Genomic DNA, 12,469 nt, shown 5'->3' with positions numbered 1-12,469 from the left:
TGGGTTTGCTCAGGTCGCCCAGGTCATTGGTTGACCCGCTGAGTCATTGTACCGACCAGTTTTTTGGCAAACTCAGATCAATCCTGCCACCGAGTCGACCAGGTCCTGAGTCGACCTGTTAGGCCGGTCTGGATTTAATAACTATGGATGTATGTACGCCTGAGTCCTCTTTTAAACATGAATTTTAGGTTATATAGGTTGATCCGAGTTTATTTGAATCAATTCAGAAAAAAAAAAAATTAATATTTCATATGAAAAAATTAAAAACAATTCATATAAATATATGTTATACATATTATAAATTATTAATTTTTATTACACATGCTACTCATTTTTTTAAAATGAAAAGCATGGTGGAAATATAACCAAATACAAGTCATTACATATATATATATATATATATATATATATATATAAAAGCATTAGGAATTGTTTTTTTCATAGGTTTTTAATGTTGCATTATGCATGCATTGACCCCTTTTATTCTATTATATTTAACTTTCTATAAGAAAATGGGTTTTCAATTGAAGTGGAAAATAATGATAATTGATAATTTGTAAGTACTTGTCAATAGAAATTTCTTATAACAATACTTTTGTGTCTTTCGTCATATTACTCTAGTTTTTAGCCAAAGGAAAGGAATATTTGTGTGTATTATTGCTCCAAACAGAGATCTAGATAGTAGTTCATAAGGATAATGAGTTATAATTAAATTCATACATCAATCTTGCCCATTACTCTATAAAAAATAATGCTTGTTGACTCCTAATTAAAAATTATATCTATAAAACTGTAAGATATTTAGAATATTAATGTCAGTTAAGAGAAAAACTTTTGAAAAAACAATAAATCTTAACCTAAGTTTTTTCGGGTCGTTTCAGGTCATAAATCAACTAGGTTTTGTCAGATTTTTATTCATCTTAGTTTTTTATTTTACTTGGACCAATCTAGCCATCAAATCGACCTAACAAGCTAGTTCGGATTTAATAACTATACTTGTAAGGTTTTATTGTTATAATCATATCACAATAATACACTATACAGAAGCAAAAACATGCAGTGATGATGACTAAAAGTATGATGCATTCAACTATTTAGATGAAGAAATTTTTTAAAAAAACAAGAGTATAAATACTCAATAAGTGAAAAGTTCATTTATACTTGTCTCACACACACACACACACATATATATATATATATATATATAATAGAATTTAAAAGAAACAATAGATAAAAAAAAAAAAAATGAAAGTTAAAACTCATAATTATTAATCTACATTTGTCAATATAATGATCTAGTGTATTTTCTTTTCTAAATTAAAAATCAAATGACTAGGAGCAAACCTTAAAAATAACCTTAACTCTCAATGTTGTTTTTTAAGGATACAAAAATTTGTTCGGGGACAAAATTGATATCATTCTTATGAGTTGGATGATATGTCTGAATAGTTGGAAATTATATTCGAGGGTCTGCACAAGCATTAAACTTCAAGCAACAACCACAACGCCTGGCACTGGTAACATGGAGATATATCTTTCATTACTCCAACCCGAGATTCAAATGAAGTATATTTAAAACAAAAATATGTTCATTTTCACTGTTATAAACCATATCCTTCAGAATATTAGTGTTTATTTTCCCGAAAGTGTTGAAACACAAGATGTTTTCCCCCTATCATATACCTACAAGACAACTCTAGATAACTTGACTCAAGAAGTGGCTCCTGGTTTATGTCTGCCAGTAGCTCTGATGTAACGGAAAACAGCCACTAAAAATACGGCGGCAAGAGCCCCAAGAATCACACCGCCCCCAGCTATTGACTTGTCCACTGAATGATGATGGTTTGGGAGGTGAATATCTTGCACATGGATGCTCGCGCTCTCTTCAGTGCTGCTGGGCTCAGAGGACGACTTGATTTGGTACAAAGAACTGGTTTCTCTTTTGGAATGAACGTTTTCTTGAGCTTGGTGAGGAGCTATAGATGGGCTATGGATTGGGGCCACGAAGGACGGGACCATTTTATGGAGATGGTGTTTTCCAAGTTTCCTAATACTGGGCGCTTGAGCATCGTATACATTCTGAGTGGGAGCTTGTGGGTAGGAGGATGATGCAGGGCTAGACTGAACCATGGTCTGAACCTTTTCACTGGCCATTGCGAGCCCTACAAAAGCATCTGCTAAAACAAGGCAAAGAAGAAGAAATCGAGCCATTTTGAGGGATTGATTTAATGTTTTTAGATCGATGCTTGGTCTTTCAGAGGCTGTGGAGGCCAAGTAGAGGCTTTAGCTATTATATATAGGAGGAGATTGTACGAAAAAGGAGATCCAAGCGTGTGGTATGACGGAAATTTCCCTTGCCAGAATTCCATCTATAATTATTTCAATTAGATTATCTGTTATTATTGAGTTGTCTGTTAAACAGGAGAAACTTAAGGGATATACACGTGGAAGCATTAAGATATTAGAACACAAAACGAATTCAATCAAGGGAACATGATCTCTAACATGTTTATTTGTAGAGCTTTCATGCAATTGCTTGCTGGTTTTATTTGAATTCTTAAATAAATAATGTTTAACAAATGATTTTAGGTTCTACGTAGAAGATGGTGAGAAGTTGCTTAAGTTTATTGAATGATAATTTAATTTGAAGATGATGAATATTGATTGAACTAACTTATTTAATTATTTTTTTACATGTTTTTCGAGAGGAAGCATTGTTGTGAAAAATATAAAACAAACACCATTTTTTTTTATTTGTAAAAATAATGTATTTAAACATAAAATTTTATTTTTCACCCCTCCCACTCCACACATATTTATTTATTTATTTATTATTAAATTATAAATAATAGATATCATATAAATACCCAAAATTTGATAAATAGAATATAAATAACTAAATTTCTTATCTTATAGGTAATTGTTGGGCAGTGCGTTTTTAAAAATGCTTTTGAAAAATTTTAATTTTTTTTTATACTTTAAATTAATATGTTTTTTATGTTTTCAAATTATTTTAACGTGTTGATTTCAAAAATAATTTTTTTTTAAAAAAAATTAACATATTTTTTTGAATGAAAAACATTTTGAAAAACAATAATAACCAAACTTTCAAACATATGCTAGTACATTGGTCCGGGATGTCATGAAAGCAAATTAACTGACCTGTGAAAATAGCACTTTACGTGAATTTGGATCAAAACTGAGCGTTCCATTGTCTTTGCCGAAGGAGAACAAGGTATGGAGAAACTTATGCTCTATATGTGTTTATCTTTGAATGTAGCATAGCCACACAGCAACTTGGAACCCAATTTCCCATATCGTTAGAATAATAATTAAACGTAACATAAGGAAGCTGCTGATCTTTTTCAGAAAAGCGATTAAAAACAATGGAATAGTTCCTTTTTCATGAGCCTAGAGATTTTCTTCCCCGATTTTTGTCTTTTAATTTACACATCTCTTGTGAACTATCAATAGAAAATTTCAGACAGGAGGGTTTAACAGACAAAAATTAACACCATGCTGTTGACTCTAACTGCAAGAAATATCTGTTGTCCGCTAACATTCTGAAGCAATCAGTAAGCAAATTAGATTCTTACTGGATCTATAATTCTTGCTTACTGTCAAGCCAAATTCAATGTACATGATATTGCATGCCTTGGGAATTTTATGCATAAATGTCTACTGAAAAGAAACACTGATTATGAATGAATTAAAATGGTTGGTGCATGCAATGATACTGTACGCTACATATTATGTTCGAGGAATCTATGCATGTCTGCAGATGAGTGTCACTGTGATATTTGTACATAGATATTGAGTCAGTAACCATTGGTGTCATATGGGAACTTGGAAATCTATACTCATGGTGAGTGCTTTGAGAACTTGAGACATGGTGATGGGGAGTTCATAATTCATTAAATACCAACCAATCTGCTGTTATATCACTAATGTATTGGAACATCAGAAGAAAAAACAAATAAGTTAATGCCTGTTATAGAGGAGGCAATCGACGTTTTGGACACCTTGGAATCAAGAGACAGTCGCAGATGTTAGTTTGATTAAGAAGGTTGATGTCAGATTCCTGTCTCCAAGTAAATTCTAAACTAGAATTGCTTGCTGGAGATCCTGTGCCAGCTAATTAATTAGTGATTGTTAAACCCAGTGAGGTAACATGTTGGTGATTTGCACGTGCAGATGTCTCAGGAAAAAGGGAGCCCCGGCTCCTAAGTCCTAAGTCCAGGCGCCCCCCATGACCTGTATACAGAAGCCGGTGGCTAAGTAGTTCTCCGGGCTGCCTGATATAATCATAGGCTCCGTTTGTTTGCAGGAAAGTAGTTTCTTTTTGAAAAGTAAATTCTGGGAAAAGTGAATTTCTGGAAAGTGAATTCCGGGAAAGTATTTTTTGATGTTTGGCAGTGTTATGGAAAATGAACTGGAAAACACTTTCCAGTGTTTGGTTGTGTTATGGAAAATAAACTGGAAAAAATAATTTATTAATGAATTAATTTTTTTTTCAAGTTTATCTAATATATATAAAATATTTAATCACTTACAATAAAAAAAAAATGAAATCTAAAAAGTATTTATAATGATGAATTTTTTTTATTATATCTTATATTCATACATAGCTTATTAAAATAATGAGGAACAAATCTTACAAAATTAAAAAGTTGAATGAGAATGAAATTGAAAAAAAATATATAATTTCATAAATTATCTCAAATAAAATAAATAATAATCAAAATAATAGAGATCAAATCTAAAAAATTTTAAAGAAAATGAAAGATGAAGAAATTAAAATAATAATAATCAACATTTCATAAATTATTTCAAATAAAATAAGTAACAATCAAAAAGAATGAGGACCAAATTTGATAGATAAAATTTTTTAATAAAAATATGATAAGGAAAAAGCAAATAGCAATTATAAAAATAAGGACCAAAGTTAATATAAAAATAAAATTTTAAGAGATGAAATTGAAAAATAAATATTCAAAATAAAATATATATACCAATCAAAAGTTTGAGGATTAAATTTAATATAATCAGTAAATAATGACATTTCTAAATTTTTCACAACTTCCGGAAAGTGTTTTCAACCCAAATTTTTTTAGGAAAACACTTTCCTGAAAACCAAGCCAAATTTTCCTTTTACTGGAAAGTGTTTTTCATTGACCAACTTTTTTACTGGCAAACAAACACAAGAAAGTTTGGAAAGTGATTTCCCCGGAAATCACTTTCCGGAAAACAAACACAGTTAAAGGGAAAACACTTTCCTGAAAACTAAGTCAAATTTTTCTTTGACTGAAATTGACTGGAAAGTGTTTTCCGTTGACCGTTGACTAGAAAGTATTTTTCGTTGACCAACTTTCCTAATGACAAACAAACACAGGAAAGTTTGGAAAATGGTTTCCCGGAAACTACTTTTCGAGAAACAAACATGGCCATAAATTTTACAATTTGAGTGGTTACTTGGAGAGGTCCACCAAGTGGATCGTTACAAGTCAGTGGCATCATCGTAGGCAGAAACGCATGGATCGAGATTTGAAAATTTCTGGGTAAAATCATGTTTTTGCATGATTTTTTATGGTGTTCGCTAACAGTACAAAAAAATTTCACCAGCCCGGATAAGTACCACTAGACCACTGGTGCTTCTTGTGGTCGTTTCGGGTTATGTAAATTTATGTCATTGATCAATTTGAGGGATCCATGGCAGCAAAATCATCGTGGTGGCTAGGCATTTGTAGTAGGAAGCTAGCACCTAGCTGGCTCGAAACTTGTAGAAACAAAAATTTTAGCAGCGAGACAATAAAAAGCTCTTTGGAACGCAAAATTCATATGCGTGATTTACGAGCATTCAATTCAGTAATAATAAAGGATATCCTTATTTTCACATCCTAACAAACAAAAAATTATCATATCCTTACTTTCATTATAATGTTTGTGTTTTTGTATAAATTCATTGTACTGCTTATTCCTTGAATTCCAATAAGATGATCGTATCATTTAGTTTGATTGATTCTGATAAGTGAGTTTGATTCTTTCTAATAAGTGGGATTTTACCCTTCTTTTTATCTTATATATTGATATAGCTGATTTGTGATATTTGTTAATAATTATAGTTATATAACTTGGATCTATTTGATGAAAAATAAAATTGATGTCTATGAATGTTTTCTCTTATTTCGTAAGATGATACAAACTCAATTTTCTAATAATATAAAAGTTCTAAAGTCTGATGATGATGGAGAATTTATCGATCATGTGTTACAACATTATTTCCAAGATCATGGTATTATTTGTAAGACAACATGTTGTTTTATACCCCAACAAAATGGTATAGCAAAAAGAAAAAAATCATTATATGCTTGAGATTACACGTGCATGTCTAATTGTTGCCCAAATACAATCTATTTTTTTAGAAGATGTTATCATGCATGTTATTTATCTTATGAAACATGTACCTAGTATTAAGGAATCTGATTAAATCAAATTAATCACAGCAAATTCAAATGCAGTTGTTATCATAAGTTATGCCAGATTTTGTGTTCTCCATAATTATAGGATTCGTTTGAAATGTTGTTATTAATCTTGACTGTAAATATCCTTCAGTTACACACATATTTGAATTCAAAATTCAAACTCTCAAACCTGTATAAATGTTACAACAAATGAATAAGAAAGTGTGCGTTGCATTACATAACATTGCAGTATAAGTTTCTATATGGTATCAGAGCCTGAAAATCTCTAACGAGTATCCATCCTCCTGCTACTCTTCTTCTTCTGCTTCCTGCAAATGACAACCATCACTACATCCACCACCGACTCCACACACTCACCCATCATCACAATCAATGCTGCCACAACCATCAATGAAAAACTCATCCCCTCTACTTTTCCACAGTGGCGAGCTCAATTTGAAGCCTTGCTCATTGGCTATGATCTCATTGAGTTTGTAACGGGTACATACAAGTGCCCTGCCATTGATGCACTAAATCTTACTGCATCCAAAGCAGCAAATTCCCACTGGATTCGCCAAGACAAGCTCATTCTACATGCCATCCTTGCCTCCACCTCTACCACCATTACCCCTCTTCTCTCTGCCTGCAAAACATCTTGTGAGGCTTGGACAGCACTTACCCGTTTATATGCAAGAAAATCAAGAACAAGTGTAATGCAGCTCAAAGAAGACCTGACCTTGAGCAATCGTGGGTCTCGTTCAGTTACTGAATTCCTTCAAGGAATTAAAGTAATTGCTGATGAATTAGCAATCATTGATCATCCTGTTTCAGATGATGATTTAACTCTATACATTCTAAATGGATTGGGTATTGAGTTTAGAGAAATAGCTGCTCCCATTCGTGCCCGTGAGACGTCTCTGAAATTCGAAGAAATTCATGATCTTCTTGTCAATCATGAAAGTTACCTTCGGCGGCTGGAGCAACAATCTGCAACTTCGTTTGTTCCAACTGCAAATTACTCTAATCGCTGGCGTCCACAATCTTCTTTTAATTCTAGACAGTCCAGATGGCGTCCCTTGGCTGCTTCTCCACCTCCACGTGGCCACAATGGTGCTCACCGAAATGGGTGATTTAATTCGGGTCAAAGGAGGTTTAAACCAAAATGTCAATGGTGTGATCAATTGGGGCATACAGCGAAACAATGCCCAAAAATGTCTACTTTTGATTTCTCAGCAAATTGTGCAGCTTCTTCTCAACGCAAAAATCATAAATGGCTAGTGGACTCAGCAGCATCTCACAATATGACTACTGATCTCTCCAATCTAACGATTAATTCTGAATATGACGGTACTGATGAAGTGGTAATTGGGGATGGATTAGGTTTGCCTGTCTCTCATACTGGGTCGTTGTCTCTTAAAACGTCCAATCATGTCTTTCATTTATGTGACACTCTTTGTGTTCCAACCATCCATAAAAATCTTATCTCTGTTCATCCTTTTACCAAGCATAACAATGTTTACATTGAATTTCACCCTACTTATTTTTTGGTGAAGGATCGGATCACGGGGGCGATTCTACTCAAAGGCGAATGTGAAGATAGAGTGTACCCATTTCCGGAGCACCTACCCTCTATCAAGAAAAATATTACTGCCTATGTTTATGAACATACCACATCCGTGGATGGCACAAACGTCTTGGTCATCCATCATCCAAATTGGTTAATCATCTCATTCATGCTTTTTCCTTACCCATCAATAAAAATGGCCATTCCTCTTTGTGTACTTCATGTTCTCAAAACAAAGCTCATCGTCAAACTTTTAATACTCATGGTCTTACTAGCAATATTCCACTTGAACTGATTTACACGGATGTTTGGGGTCCATCTCATGATCTTGGAATTAATGGATTTAAATATTATGTTATTTTTGTTGACCATTATACCAAATATATATGGCTTTATCCCATAACCCAAAAATCAAATGTTCAAACCATTTTTTCCCAATTTCGCAATCTTGTGGAAAATCGTTTCAACACAAAAATAAAAAGTCTTTATTCTGATAATGGTGGGGAATATATTGGTCTCAAAACTTATCTCTCAGTTCATGGAATTAGTCACTATACTACTGCTCCCCACACCCCCCAATAAAATGGTATGTCTGAACGGCAACATCGTCACCTAGTTGAAACTGGTCTTACCTTGCTCACTGATGCTCACATGCCTATCTCTTATTGGCCTTATGCATTTCAAGTTGCTGCCTACCTAATCAATCGCATGCTCATTGTCACCTTGAATAATAAATCCCCGTTTGAGAAATTATTCAATCAACAACCCAACTATCTCAAGCTTAAACACTTTGGTTGCCTATGTTATCCATTAACCCAACCATATAATAAACATAAACTTGAGCCAAAATCCAAACCGTGCACATTCATGGGTTACAACTTATCTCAAAATGCATATCTGTGCCTTGAGCCCTCTACCAACAAACTAATTACTTCTCGACATGTCATCTTTCATGAAACAACATTTCCTTTTCAACAGACCAGTCATCCTTGTGTCCATTCTTCTTCATCAGCTGGGCAAAATTCTTTTGTGCTTATCTCCTTACCAAAGCTATTTCTTAATCTGCCTCATCCCAGCACTTCTCTGGATATGGGTACTGAAGTCTTGACATCGTCTAAGCAGGGGTCCCTCTCTACCCCATCTCCTCTCCAGGTAAGTACTCCTTCTTCTCCACTGCCTTTAGATACCACTGCTTCAATTGAATTACCTGCTTCCACTATCCCTGCATCTGATACGGTACGTGTTCATAGAATGACTACTAGGTCTATGAATGACATTCATAAACCTAAAAAATCTTTCCTTGTTACCAAACATCCCCTTCCAACTTCTTTGGAACCCTCAAGTGTTACTGCTGCCCTCGCCGATCCTAGATGGCGTGAGGCCATGTCCACCGAATTAACTGCTTTAATGCGTCATAATACTTGGCAATTGGTATCCCCTCCTTCTGGTTGTAATATTGTGGGTTGTAAATGGGTGTTTCGGGTGAAATGGCATGCTGATGGGTCGATTGATCGGTTCAAGGCCAGATTAGTGGCCAAAGGGTTCAATCAGCGACCCGGACTCGATTACAAGGAAACATTTAGTCTTGTTGTTAAGCCGGTCACCATATGCACTGTCTTGACTCTTGTTGTGATGTAGGGTTGATCTTTGAGGCAATTGGATGTTAATAATTTATTTCTTCATGGACATCTTACCGAAATAGTATACATGAAGCAACCTCCTGGTTTCAGAAATCCTAACTATCCTGATTATATTTGTTGTCTAACCAAGGCCATTTATGGTCTAAAACAGGCACCCCGTGTTTGGTTCTCTGCCCTTAAGCATGCCTTGACTGAGTTTGGCTTTCTTAATTCTAATTCAGATTCATCTCTTTTTGTGTTCCATAATGGTTCCACTCTTGCTTATTGCCTAGTGTATGTTGATGATTTGATTATCACAGGCAATAATTTAGTCTTTGTTGCAAGTTTAATTGATCATCTTGGCCAGAAATTTTCTATCAAAGACTTGGGGTTACTGCATTTTTTTCTTGGTGTTGAGGTTATTCCTACTGCAGCCGGCTTGTTTCTAACTCAGCACAAGTATATCCGAGACTTACTTGCCAGGACAAATATGGATGGTGCTAGAGATGTCAACACGCCACTCTCAACATCAGTCCCTTTACAATTGAATGATGGTTCTTCCTCTGTTGACTCCACCGAATACTGTCAAGTTATTGGTGCCTTGCAATATTTGTCTCTTACCAGGCCTGATATTAGTTTTGCTATTAATAAACTCTCTCAGTTCATGCATCATCCCATGCAGATTCATTGGACAGCAACAAAGAGGCTGCTGCGATATTTGAAGAACACAATCTTCCATGGAATTACTATGAGCTAAACATCCAGCAGCCTGTTAACTTGTTTCTCGGATGTTGATTGGGCTGGTAATTTGGATGACAGGAAATCTACTTCTGCTTATTTGTTATTCCTTGGCACCACACCAATTTCCTGGAGTTCTAAAAAGCAGCGTGCCATTGCAAGATCATCAACTGAAGCTGAATATAGGGCCTTGGCAACGGCTGCTGCTGAGAGTGTGTGGCTACTATCTCTGCTCCAGGAACTGAAGTTTTGTCTATCACAACCACCGCTGCTCTTATGTGATAATTTGGGTGCCACTCATCTAAGTTTTAATCCTGTTCAGCACTCCAGGATGAAACACATATAGATTGATATTCACTTTGTGCGAGATTTGGTTGCGAAGAATATTCTCAATGTTCAACATGTCTACACCACTGATCAGCTAGCAGATCTGCTCACCAAGCCTCTCTCCAGACAACGAACCGACTTCTTACGTAACAAGATCGGCCTATCCGATGGTAGCCCGTTCTTGCGGGGGCGTATTAAGGAATCTGATTAAATCAAATCACAGCAAATTCAAATGCAGTTGTTATCATAAGTTATGCCAGATTTTGTGCTCTCCATAATTATAGGATTCGTTTGAAATGTTGTTATTAATCTTGACTGTAAATATCCTTCAGTTACACACATATTTCAATTCAAAATTCAAACTCTCAAACCTGTATAAATGTTACAACAAATGAATAAGAAAGTGTGTGTTGCATTACATAACCTGCAGTATAAGTTTCTATACCTAGTAGGTCTCTCATATTCAAAACATCTTTGAAAAAACTTTCCTTATGTTAATATTCCTTCCAACTTAACATTAGCATTGAGAGTTTTCAAGAGTATTGCATTTATTCACCTTTATAAATATCAGCATACAAAGCTTGATCTATATGTATTAAAGTGTGTGTTTGTTGGGTATATGTCGTATAAAAATGGATACAAGTGTTATCATCGTCCTAATTGATGATTTTGTATGATTATGGGTGTCATATTTTCTAAATTGAAAATATTTTTTTTCTTATATCCATTTCTCCTCTTCAAATGAGACATGTGTTGAAGAGTAGAACTCGAGGGTTTTACTTCCTAATATAGTGTTAATTGGTCAAGAATGCCAACTAATGCTTTGATAACAATAGATTGTGATGCTATTAATTCAGTGATATCTCTTAGAGTTCAAAAATAACTCCCTCTACATGTATAGCATCCACTAATTATTCCTTCTTTGTTGAAGTTCCCGAGGTTTGTATTTATTCTAGGTATATTACTAAAAATCTAATGAATGATCACATGTAAAACACCTTTTTACATAGAAATTTATCCGATGAAATCTATACAAAATTGTCACTCAGTTAAAATGCCTCCAATAATACAAGCTTGGTGTGTAAATTAAAAAAGTCTTCGTATAATTTAAAACAATCACCAATATAGCATTATTTAAAAGATCTGAACTAACTATGAAGAAATATGATTATACTCAAAGCAATGTGGATCATACATTATTTAAAAAAAAACATAATGAAAAATAAATGCATTTTTTATTTATGTAGATGACATGATTGTTATGAGTAATAATATCGATGAGATGAAAAAATTAAGAACTTATTTGGTATCTAAATTTGATATAAAAAAACCTTGGAAATTTAAATTGTTTCCTGGGCATTGAAGTTATCAAGCCCAAACAAGTATAATTCTTGTCACAATAAAAATATATTTTACACTTATTAGAGAAGACAACTATGCTAGCTTGTATACCTATAAAATAGTATACCTATAAAACAGGATTAGCCTTGAGGAACTTCTTGATCAAGTTCCAGCTAAGAAAGGAAGTTATCAAAGATTAGTAGGTCAATTGATTTACATATCAAATATTCGATCAAATATTGCTTATATTATTAGTGTATTAAGTTATTTTATGTATAATTCGAGTGAAACTCATATGAATATTGGTTTCAAAATCTTACGGTCCTTAAAGTCGATACCTAAAAAGGATCTTATGTTTTCTAAGAATAATCATGCAAATATTATTGAATACTATGGTTCAAATTGTGATGCAAAAGGAT

The 12,469-nt window shown here is 34.0% G+C and overlaps 1 protein-coding gene across 1 annotated transcript; it reads left to right on the top strand.

Moving 5' to 3' along the window:
* Window positions 1-6,796: 6,796 nt before the first annotated feature.
* Window positions 6,797-10,920, top strand: LOC140954695 (uncharacterized). Its single transcript, XM_073405193.1, has 7 exons — window positions 6,797-7,571; window positions 7,707-7,891; window positions 8,015-8,158; window positions 9,004-9,659; window positions 9,756-10,349; window positions 10,464-10,596; window positions 10,729-10,920. The coding sequence occupies exons 1-7, from the start codon at window positions 6,797-6,799 to the stop codon at window positions 10,918-10,920; spliced, it is 2,679 nt and encodes an 892-aa protein (XP_073261294.1).
* The last annotated feature ends 1,549 nt before the right edge of the window (window positions 10,921-12,469 follow it).

The sequence above is a fragment of the Populus alba genome, chromosome 16 (assembly GCF_005239225.2).
Source record: "Populus alba chromosome 16, ASM523922v2, whole genome shotgun sequence".
Classification (NCBI taxonomy): Eukaryota; Viridiplantae; Streptophyta; class Magnoliopsida; order Malpighiales; family Salicaceae; genus Populus; species Populus alba.
The sequence above is the reverse complement of the archived record's forward strand: the minus strand, read 5'-3'. Positions and strand labels throughout refer to the sequence as shown.